Source organism: Oratosquilla oratoria, chromosome 5, assembly GCF_046742065.1.
Source record: "Oratosquilla oratoria isolate Oo_2021 chromosome 5, ASM4674206v1, whole genome shotgun sequence".
NCBI classification, from domain to species: Eukaryota; Metazoa; Arthropoda; class Malacostraca; order Stomatopoda; family Squillidae; genus Oratosquilla; species Oratosquilla oratoria.
The window spans coordinates 21,611,814-21,624,313 of NC_134781.1; the positions used below are offsets into that span (position 1 = coordinate 21,611,814).

Consider the following 12,500-nt stretch of genomic DNA (forward strand, 5'->3'; position numbering starts at 1 on the left):
AGGACCACCCCCCCTCCTTCGTTAGGACCCTTCCTACTAGGACCTACTCTTAGGACCCCCTTTTGGACCCTTACCCCTTAGGACCCCCTCTCTCCTTCGTTAGGACCCTTCCTACTAGGACCCACTCTTAGGACCCCCTTTTGGACCCTTACCACTTAGGACCCTCCCCTCTTTCGTTAGGACCCTTCCTACTAGGACCCACTCTTAGGACACCGTACTATTATTCCCTTACGTACTGAGTCGTACTCTTACTCCTAGGTCCTGTTCACACTAGTGCTTTTAACCGTGGCGGTTCAATAATAATGCAAGTCAATGGAGGCATTCACAGAAAACCGCGCAGTTTTTCTTGACTATGCGGTACCGCCGCGGTTTCCGCGCAGTTCAAACCGCTAATGTGAACAGGGCCTTATCATTCAGTGTTAGGGAACTAGGGTCATTCTTATCTAAAGCGGTCAGATAAAAGGAGAGATAAACTTAAAAAAAAATTGTACAAATTCTATTCTTTTTTTTAGCATTTATTCTTTATCTGTTAAGATATAGGTCGTTTACATAATGTACTTCCTTGTTCATTTATCTCTGACCTTATGAGAGAGGTTTTTTTATATCCCGTGGGTTATTGACTGAATGTTTTATGTAGTCCATAGTTTAGGGAATTTAATGATGCCCCTATGGACCAGAAGCACTTAGAATTCTTTTATGACTCGAAACTGTCCTTAAAAAAAATATCAATAAAATAAATAAAAAGAAATGAATATATATCAATAAGGAATAAGTACACAACTAACAAATAAAGATAAACAAATAAAACAAAATAAATGAAAATGGAAATAAATTTTGACTTCTATCAGTCCTGTTCTGCTCGTCTCCTATGAAAATGTTTGATCAATTTCATGACTCCACAATTATCTTCGGCGTGACGTCCTCTCCAAGGATAGAAGCGCTGGTTCCTCTCCACGGTGCTGGGGGTGGGGGGAAAGACCCCAATCCATTTCCTACCGGACAGTCCTTTTTCTTCTCCTCCACCTGTCCCCAGGTGATTTTATTCATAGAGTGATCCGATCGAGTCCATGGCGGAAGCTTTCTCTAGTTCTTCGCTACGAGGACGATTTTCCATTCGTTATCTTCTGGCCAGCGCCAGGCGATTTTATTCACATCAAGTGTCATACTTTAAGTAATTAGTTATGGCCAATATTAGGAGATTTCATTCGGCTGAGGGTGGGGGATAGGGAGGGTGATTACATCAAAGGGATCTTGCCTTTCCACCGATAATATCTATGTTCATACACTCCACGTGGTATGTCAACTAAGGCTAGGCTAGGCTAAGCTAGATTAAGCTAGGTTAGTTTAGCTTAGCTTAGGTCAGGTCAGGTCAGGTTAGGCTATGTTAGACTAGGCTAGGCTAGGTTAGGCTAGGCTAGATTAGGTCAGGTCAGGTTAGGCTATGTTAGACTAGGCTAGGCTAGGCTAGGCTAGGTCAGGTCAGGTTAAACTATATTAGGTTAGGCTAAGCTAGGTTAGGCTAGGCTTGTCTAGGTTAGGTAAGTTCAGTTCAGGCTAGGCTTTGTTAGGCTAGGCTAAGCTAGGTTAGACCAAACTAGGTTAGGCTGGGCTAGGCTAGGCTAGGCTAGGTCAGGTTAGGTTAGGATATATTAGGCTAGGCTAGGCTAGGTTAGGTCAGTTCAGGTCAGGCTAGTCTGTTAGGCTAAGCTAAGCTAGGTTAGGTTAAGCTAGGCTTGGCTAGGCTAAGCTAGGCTAGATTAGATCAGGTCAGGTCAGGTTACCGCAGTAGTTTCTAATTCAGGAAAAGAACAGGGAGACGGAGAAGGGGACCGTTGAGAAATAATTTCACTTTTGCACCAACACTGCTATGAACAAAAGGTGGGAGAGGAAAGAGAGGAGAGGGTAGGGAGAGGGTAGGGAGAGGGGAGGGAGACGGGAGGGAGAGGGGAGGGAGACGGGAGGGAGAGGGGAGGGAAAGGGTGGAAGGGGGGAGGGGAAAAGGGGAGAGCCTGTATGGTCTAATTATACGGCACGAAATATCTTTTTTTTTTTCATTTCTTCTTTTGTCATCAAAAAAGAAAGAAAAAAAGTCTTCCCGCAATTGAAAGAAAAAATTAAATCAAATCAAAGAAAGCGATAATTATTACACATCCCGAAGCCAGAGTACAAAAGACCCCCAAAAAATATTCCCATTCTCGTTAGCATAAGGATTGCGAGGTTGCCGCATCCACACCTCAGGAGACGATGCAATGGTGCCAAATGTATAACTCAAGTTCGTTGACCTGAGGTCGACTCCAAATGTACAGTAACCAGCGCAAAGGACAAATAATAGAGGCAATCGGAGTTCAGCGTCTCCTGCTGAAAGATTATTTATCTATTTATATTTATTCAATTATCATCATATACTATATATATGTATATATATATATATATATATATATATATATATATATATATATATATATATATATATATATATGTATAATAATAACACACTGGCCCCCTCCCCTCCTTCCTGACCTTCAACCAGGGTAACTACCACTTGCCTTGGCTATCCTAGTATTTAGGGCCAAGGTGGTAGTTCCGTCCGTAGTTGAGCGACTCCAGGTGTGAACTCTTCGCCTTACTTGAATACCAAACGTACTTAATTGCTCCGATAATAAATGAATATGAACTATGTTCAATATATATATATATATTATATATATATATATATATATATATATATATTATATATATACATATATATATACATATATATATATACATATATATATACATATATATATACATATACCTATATATATATATATATACATATATATATGATCGTCAAACGATTGTCTAGAACACTTATTCTTTGCTATTAGCGACTCTAGCAGCAGTTGCTCAAAGCAAAATAGCTCCATCATTAAAAAACAAAGAATTAGACAATCGTTTGACGATCATCGATGTGCCATGAACGATCATCGTTGAGCAATAATCTTACCAAACAAAACGTGCCTTTTGGTCTGATATCGTCTTAGTTCTTCCCTGAATAGAATAGTCTGTTACTAACCAGAGGAGACTAAGAGCTCAGGATGAGAGGGGCCAAAAGAAAAAAATTATAATATCCTCGGTACGGGGCCTCGGCTGTCAGCGTAGTCAGAGGAGGCTAACACCTTAAGGTGGAGGCACACTAAGCTAGCATGCTACTCTCTTTTGCTACTTCGTTTGGGTAGAAACGACTTCGGTTACAATAACCTAGACTTCCGTAGGAACATCTAAAAAAAATTGTGTCTAATAGTCGTATCTTAGGTTTAACTTCTCTTTGATCGACATTCACTAAAAGACGCAAGAATAATTTGACAATTGAAAATTCAAACAAACAAAAGATCGTAACCAAAGTCGTTTGTACTCAAACGAAGTAATAAAAGCAAGTAGCATGCTAGCCAGAAATGCTTAGTATGCCGCCACCAGATGCTCTCTTATCTCTTTTCTAAACGTGACGATTTTTATTCATCTCTAGCACCAGGAAGCCAAAACATATTTTATCTCAAAACCCTCTTCAGGTAGTTTACCCACGAATTCTTTATCAAGTAAGAAAAAAGAAAGATGCTTGCAATGTTGCCGCTTTTTGGATACACAGCTGCCACGTCTTCTCCAAGTTTCAGTTTCATCGGGTCATGACTTGCGATTAGTGAGTCAGTGCCAGGGGGAGTGAAAGGCACAGTGCCACAGTGCAACAGTGCCACAGTGCCACAGTGCAATAGTGCTATAGTGCCAAAGCATCCCAGACGGGAAGGAAAACAGCAAGCCACTCGGCACATAGTAATCTAGAGTAATTGAGTAATTGTTGTTTTAATTTCGATTTGCTTCTATTGTCACCACCAGGGTAACTCGTTCATTAGCTTTGAGACAGTGATGCCATATTGAGATCTCCTTTTTTCTGTGTATTTGTGAAAAAATAATAATTTGTTGTGCACTCCCACATGCATACAAGTGCACACACACCCGCACACACACACGTACACACGCACACACACACACACACACACACACACACACACACACACACACACACGCACACACACAATTTGCCTTATAGACCAGGATATCCAGTAAAATGCAAATCTATATTTTTCAGGTCTACAGTAAAGAGGTAAAAAATCGCTTGAAATGTGCCACTGACGTTTGCAATGTATACAAATTGTTTCTAGTGACATGGTAGTGACATACATGATATACTGATGACAAGTCAAGTGACAGACGGACATGTCACTCGGACATAGTGTGGGGTCAGGAGGAAGTCAGTGACATGTCAGTTACAAGCTCATGACGTATCAATTATAACTTCATCACATGTCAGTTACAAGTTCGTGACATATCTGTTACAAGACAGTGACATGTCAGTTACAAGTTCATGACGTGTCAGTTACAAGTCAGTGATATGCCAGTTGCAAGTTAGTGACAATCAGTGATAAATCAGTGACCTTAACTAAATTTGTGAGTTAGTGACACGTCAGGCGTAAGTCAGTAATACGTCAGTTTCAAGTCAGTGACACGTCAGTGACATCGGCGACGTTCAAGAGCTTAATACGTCGTGATCTGACCAAACGCGAAATGCAACCCGGATCTGGGACGCGTCATCAAGCCTGAAAGTGACAAATTTGACGTCACGTGGAGGATATAAGTGACGTCACGTGCAGCCGATTCCTTCAACATGGGCGAAGTTGCCATAATAGGTAGGTCGATATGTCATTACTTTTCGTCCAGTCACGTGTTTAATGTCATTATAATGAACGATACCTTATTGAAATTCTAATTGGTTAGTAGCGGAACGTAGGGAGGGGATATGAGGGGAGGAAGAGGGGGGTAAAGGTGGGGGGTAAAGGTGGGGGGTAAGGGAGGGGAAGGGTGGTGAAGAGGGAAACGATAAATCAATAAATCTTTGCTTGCCTCTGACACAATAGAAGACCAATTTCATTCAGTCCGCATACGAAAAGTTTAGCTCCACCCACTTTTGATGTTTTGCTGTGCGAAAAAGAAAGAAAACAAAACGAAAACAAAAGGAAAAACGAATGATGGACAACAACACATGTATATGTGGGCTTGGAAAATAACCTGAATATGGGCAGCGTATAGTATGCTATGTGCTTAGCCACATACCACATGGGATCAACATAAGATCCTCGACCAGCAAGATCTGTAATCAGAATTACCACAGACTCACACGTTCAAAATACCAAGCAAATACGCATATCACCCGACATCGAGACAGACAGACATGCAAGCAAGCAGGCAGGAACGCACGCACATGCACACATGTACACATGTACAATGTAAACATATTCTCGAACAAGTAAAGAATGCCCAGAGCATAAGAGAGTTCAGTAAAGAAAATAGGCCAAGAACTGGTTTACCAAAAGAATAGTTAACGAATGGAATAGACTTGTACAATCTAGTAAACGCTGAAACAATTCGTTGTCTTAAGAGGAGATTAGATAACTTTATGGATAGGAATGAAAGGTGTTAAGGGACAAGGAACTGACTTGTGTAGGCCATATGGTCTCTTGCAGTCTCCTCAATGTTCTTATGTTCAAAGACATAGCCCACCACGACGCCGGCTAAATCCTACAAACTGCGAACAGGTAACTACAAAATATTTGTGACAGTCCGAACCAATAGTCTAATGTCAACTACTGGCTAAATTATTTCGCTTAATTCCTCCCTTATTATTATATCCTGAATAACTCCAGACGTCCTTATGCAACTGGGTACCTGCCCTCTAAGATCAAGTACCTCAAGGACCTAAGGGCTATGTTCGTATGCCATAGTATAGCAATTATGTCCTTAAATCTCGGTCTCACTATCTTCATGGGTTAATTGGCTAGCCATTTGCGCTGTACTAGCTATTGATTCTAGCTGCTTTTAGCTACCCGTATGGACGGTTTTCCCTAGCATCTAGTGGTAGCGATAGCAGTAGACAAGTAGGAGGTATCAAGAAACTAACGTTTATTTAGCATATATGCAACTAAAAAACATTTAATTTCTTTTTTAAATGACTTTTAACGAATAACAAATAAATAAATGGAAATACATGAAAACTTACAAATATAAAATCTAAATCTATGGAAATATACTATTCAGTTCGCGTATGTCCTTGTTGGTATGCAAACACAACAAATCTGTATTCACAAGGCCGAAAACATGCCACATCAACTTCACTAGTCCCATGAGGCTGTGCAATGTAGTTCAGTTTGAATCTTTTAAGATAGACACCTAAGCAAGATGATATAATGCCTGCCATTTAGTTTACATTATTTGTTCTTTTGTTATTGTCGCTTTGTTTATTATTTGATTATTATTTATTATCATTTATCTGTACATTATTTACTATTCACCTGTTTGTTTATTATTTAACTTTACCTATTTGTTTGTTTTATTTTTTATTTATGTTATTATTCTATTTGTTTACTTATCATTATTATAATTTTTCGTATCCGAACTAGTTATGGACCAAAAGGTCTCCCGTAGGCATGCTCCTCCTTTGTAATCCTTTGAAAAAGTTCGTGGGCATGAACTCCTTTAGAACATCAAACATCCCTACTACTAGATAAGGAGATAAGGCTTGTGTTATCATGATCAACTGATTCCGCTAGCGGACTTGGCGAGTGGTGTGACCAGACAGCTGCGCGTATCGCTGTCAAGCCAGGGAAAACGATAGCAAGTGTGACCGTAGCCTTGAATGAAATATCACAAAGTTAACCAGAATAAAGACATTGAAGTACGTCACGGTGTTGAAACAGAGGTCAATATCTCAATCTGATCGAACCCTCATCTAACATAAGAACATAAGAATGAAGGAGACTGCAAGAGACCATAAGGCCTACACTAGGCCTTCAATACGATGTACATTAAATATCTTATTATGGTTGACGCTAGGCGATTTTATTTAAATGGAACTTTGCCATCGTGGGCTTGAGAACAAGACTGTTTTCAAATTTAATTATTTTGTTCTGTCTAATGTCAGAGGATCTTCTTCAGCCCGGGGGGGGGAGGAAAATGACGTCACAGAAGAAAATATTAAGGGACTTATTTTCAAATGTTTCGCAAACCCTGGTTTTCTAGTTATCTTATACGGCTGACTGGCTAATCTATAAAATCTAAGGCTAGCTTTCCTAGGTATAGCCAATGCTAGTTATATTCTAATTTCGGATGGTGTAAAGATGAGCAGATAGTGAACACCCATTTAAAGATAAGCTACCTCACATAGGAGTTTGTAAATCACCTCAACAATGACGATCATTTGATTAAGGTTAGGTTAGGTTAGGCTACGTTAGGTAAGGTTAGGTTAGGTTAGGATAGGATAGGTTGAATTATACTATTTTGGGTTAGGTTAGGTTAAATTATACTATGTAAGGTTAGGTTAGGTTAGGTTAGGAAATGTTAGGTTAAATTATACTATGTTAGATTAGGTTAGGTTAGGTTAGGTTTGGTTAGGTTAAATTGTACTATGTTAGGTTAGGTTAGGATAAATTATACTATGTTCGGTTAGGTTAGGTTAGATTAAGCTTGTTAATACCAGCCAGCAAAAATTCAACCCACCCTCCGGTAGTCTGGGATTCCGGGTTTTTACAACCTCCCTAATTTCTAATGACAGAAGTCTTCAGTTTTATTCCGGCTGCCGCCAGGTGATTTTATTCAGTTTAGGGAAAACCATATAGACCCCAAAAGGTGTTCTTTACATAGTCTATTATGATTAATAGAATAGAAATTCTACTCAGCTATCGAGATGGTTCCTAAATTTGATTAAATCGACAAACATGAACCAGGATTAAATCTATTGAGGATATTACCGCATCAAAGGAGCCAAAATATTAAAAAAAAAAAAATGTAATACGTAGAATGAGTAAATGAATTTATAAAGTAAATAAATAAAATTGATAATATAATCGAACTGGTCGGGCTGCGTGGTAACCCAGTGGATACCGTGTCGAACTCATGAGCAAGTGGTCGTGAGTTCGATTCCCGGGACCCGATGGAGGCTATGTCGCGTTGGTTCCCGACAACCCTGGCCAGCCGGGGAGGCAACCTAACATCGGTCTAAAAACTCCAGCGGCTTGACGCAGTTGAATGGGCTTGCCTTACCAATGGGTTTTTCAATTCCCACACAGTGGGAGTGGGATAGTGAGTTTAATTAATTAAAATGCATAAAATAAATAAAACAAATAAAACAAATACAAATAAGAAATAAAACAAATAAAATAGATAAAACAGATGAAATAAAGTCAATGAAAAGGATAAAATGAATAAAATAAAACGTAACAAATAACATAAATAACAAATAAAGATAATATATAATGAATGAAAAAATGAACAAGATCAATAAAATAGATAAAAGAAATCAAATATATAGATTAAATCAAATAAACGTAATAATAAATAGAATACATTAAATAAAATCAACAAGATAAACAAGATAGAATTAATAAATCTTTAAAACAAATAGAATAAAGAAAATAAACAAGAGAAAATAAAATTATAAATAGAATATATAGAATAAGTAAAATAGATAGAATATAATGATAAAATAAACAAAATTAATAAAATAGAACAACGAAAAAATAAAAACAAAATAAAAAATAAATAGATAAACTAATAAACATGAAATAAAGATAAAACAAAATAAACTAAACACCTAGACTAAAATAAGATCAGATATTTATAATAAACAAATGAATAAATATGTAAACAAATAAATAAAGATATGAAGACTAGGACCAAAACACTTGCCCCCAATCGAAACTTGCATCGAACACTCGAACGTAAACAATTTGCTATTGTGTTCGAATCCTTGCTCTTCGCTCGGTCCGGTTGGAGCCTGCGCTTTGTTTGTGAGATTCAAAGCGTCACAGTTGACTCACAGGGTTCATTTGTATATAACAAAAATGCCTATATACAAGTGATTCACAGGACATATAGAGCAATATCTATTACATATATAAACAATAACACACCAAATTGAAAGCTCACAATAATTATATTTATGTACATCCAAAGTACTTTAAACCTGATTACACCACGTGCATTTCATACATTACACACATTACATACATCATATACATTACATACATCACATATATTACATCACATACATTACATCACATGTATTACATACATCATATACATTTCATACATCACATATATTACATACATCACATACATTACCTACATCACATGCATTACATATATTACATACATCACATACATTACATACATCACATGCATTACATACATTACATACATCACATGCATTACATACATCATATACATCATATATATTACATATATCACATACGAGTACACCTTATCAAGCTCTTAAATAGATCTATTAAAATCTACCTTTGTGGCAATATGTCTTTATGGATCTTCTTTCCTGTTGTAATAGAGGACACCAAGAGGATGTCTGTGCAGAAGAGTCGGTGCAGAAGACACTCCTTAATTTAGGTTTATATATATATATATATATATATATATATATATTTATACATACATTGACTACATCTTTTTTTTCATAAAGGATTCTTTATACACTTATCATTCATCAAAGTTAACCGTTATTAACGGCACCGTTGATCATACTATATTGACCAAAATTACTGCTCATGTAATTAATCTTTGATATATCCTTTTTGTTTCAATAGTGTATATATCAATGACAAATGTGGCGTCGCGGACCACTGACATTACGTCATATCTTTTGATTTGGATCTCGTTAAAAAAATATTTTCATCACCTGGTTCGTAACAATAATGAAGTAGATAAAGCACACCACAACAGTTACAAAGAAAGATAACAGCGACAGTCCCATCACCTTGTACAATTGGTGAAAATATTCGTGTCACATCTTTCAAAAAAAAATCGTCCATCTGGCGATATCCGGCATCTTCCCCTTAGCCCTCACCCAAGACTTGTGGACATTTTCGCTTCCCGACCGAAAATTAACGGAAACCGGGACAATATTTTTTTTTTCCGAAGGGAGGGGGGGGAGAGAGTAAAGGGGTGAATACAGGACGTGCAACAGGTTTCAACGCTGCCTCGACCTCATGCAACAGGTAAAGAGGCCTTTCCTGCAACTAGGGATCTGCAACATCACATATATATTCATAGAATCATAACAATGTTGGAGAAACACTGAGAACAGCGCCTCCATTTCCCTACCACGCATACTTTGTCCCCCTTGTTTTAGACTTCCTACGCTAATTGGAAAGGGGAATGATTGAATACACAAATCAAACGTTCACAAAAACTGAATATATGTAGATTTATCTATATATATATATATATATATATATATATATATACAGTATATATATATATATATAGAAAGGTTTCTTCATCCTTTATGAGGGAGGTAGCTGAGCAAAGAATGCACTCATCCACTTTCTGTCTGAGCTCCTTGTGGATGAGGGGCCAGCCCTGACTCCCGCCCACTCCTCTGGTCAGAAGCACATTCACAAACATGTACATACATACATGCATTACGTACATTATATACAATGCATACATTACGTGCATTACATACATCGCATATATCACATATCACACTCATCGCATACATCACATACATCACACACATTAAATATATCACATACATTACATACATCAAATACATTACATACATCACATACATTATGTACATCACATACATTACATGCATTAACCTACATACACCACATGCATCACATATATTACATGCATTAACCTACATACACCACATACATTATATGCATCACATCACATACATTACATGCATCACATCACATACATCACACACATCACACACAGTACATCACATATACACTTGAGTAGATAAATATTTTCTTCTCTAATTATAACTCTCTTCTGCAGGCGGCAGTGGGTTCGTGGGCAGGCACGTCGTCAAGGAGCTTCTGTTGGGCAAAGATCTTCGCCAGGAACTTCGGCGCATCCGCGTCATCGATGTGGTTCCCTTTCCGCACGCCTTTCTCGGTACTTGACAATTCAATTCATCTATTTAGCTATTCATCTATCCATATGGATTCGTTTATTCACTCCTTTCTCGGTAATAAATCAGTTAGTTTATTTATCTATTTATTTATCTTTATGGATTCATTTATTCATGCCTTCCTCGGTGATAAATAAGTTAATTTATCTTTTTATTCATTTTTATTAATTCATTTGTTCACGCCTTTCTCGGTAATTAACAAGTTGATTGATTTATCTATTTATCTTTATGAATTCATTTATTCACGCCTTTCTCGGTAATTAATAAAATTTATTAATTCATTTATCTATTTACTTATCTTTATGAATTCATTTATTCACGCCTTTCTCGGTAATTAACAAGTTAATTCATTTATCTATCTATTTATCTTTATGAATTCATTTATTCACGCCTTCCTCGGTAATTAATAAAATTCATTAATTCATTTATCTATTATCTCTATACATTCATTTACTCACGCCTTTAGTCATCTACTTATTCATGTTTATTAATGATTTATGTATCGATATGTATCTATTTACATATCTGTTTGTGTACTTGTTCATTTGTTTTATGCTATTTGTTTTTTATTTATTTATTACTTATTTATCTGTGATGGTTAAGATGCTGGAAGATGTATAAAAGCAAATATTTTTTATCATCTTTTGTCTTCAAACGTTGTTGCCCTGTGACGTAGAGACATTACCCAATTTCCTCATTACCGAACGTCTAACGTCATAGGATAGACCAGTGACGTCATTCACCGAAAGATGACGTCACATCATTTACCCACCAAACGTTCCTAATGACATGACCTTAGATCTTCTATAACGGCAACCTTAGGTAATTGAAAACATTCCCTTTGATCGAATTCACAAGAACGATCGCAATGGATATCAAGGACGCTTTTGTCTTGCATCAGAACCGATCAAGGTCTCCCGTGATTGATCTCTCTGGCAACTAAACCTGTTTGGATCTGTCTTAGGGAACCTGTGAGTCCTGTTCATCCCGTAAACAGGGGATTAGGCTCTTTGAACGATAGGCAGATGGAGCATTACAAACTCGTGGGTCCTTTTATGTCGTATTGTACTGAGGAAAGGTGGTTGAACCCAATATGATGGGTAAATCCTACTTGGTTGAAACGGGTAGAGTGAGTGAGTGAATGTGTGTGTGTGTGTGTGTGTGTGTGTGTGTGTGTGTGTGTGTGTGTGTGTGTGTGTGTGTGTGTGTGTGTGTGTGTGTGTGTGTGTGTGTGTGTGTGTGTGTGTGTGTGTGTGTGCCTATATATGTATATGTGCGTACGTGCATGTGTGTGTCCGCGTATGTGTATATATGTACATGTGTATCTGTATTTGTGTATGTGTATCTGTATGTATGTATATGTATGTGCACGTGTGTGTATGTGTGTATGTATGTGTGTATGTATATTTTCCCACTCTCTCACTCTCTCAATGACTCTTGCTTTCACTCTCAAACTCTCTCTCGCTCTTCA

At 37.5% G+C, this 12,500-nt stretch overlaps 1 protein-coding gene across 5 annotated transcripts in view; it reads left to right on the plus strand.

Annotated features, from left to right (window-relative positions):
- The first annotated feature begins 3,673 nt into the window (after positions 1 to 3,673).
- The window catches only part of LOC143025397 (2-alkyl-3-oxoalkanoate reductase), an 18,029-nt gene continuing 9,202 nt past the window's right edge, over positions 3,674 to 12,500 (plus strand). The window contains exons 1-3 of one of the 5 annotated variants that reach the window (XM_076185014.1): positions 3,674 to 3,820; positions 4,127 to 4,724; positions 10,894 to 11,013. In XM_076185014.1, the coding sequence (XP_076041129.1) occupies positions 4,703 to 4,724; positions 10,894 to 11,013 (142 nt within the window). In that variant the 5' untranslated portion in view covers positions 3,674 to 3,820; positions 4,127 to 4,702. Of the gene's footprint in view, positions 3,875 to 4,126; positions 4,725 to 10,893; positions 11,014 to 12,500 lie in introns of all 5 variants that reach the window. The other 4 variants (XM_076185015.1, XM_076185017.1, XM_076185016.1 and 1 more) reach the window with 4 other exon arrangements.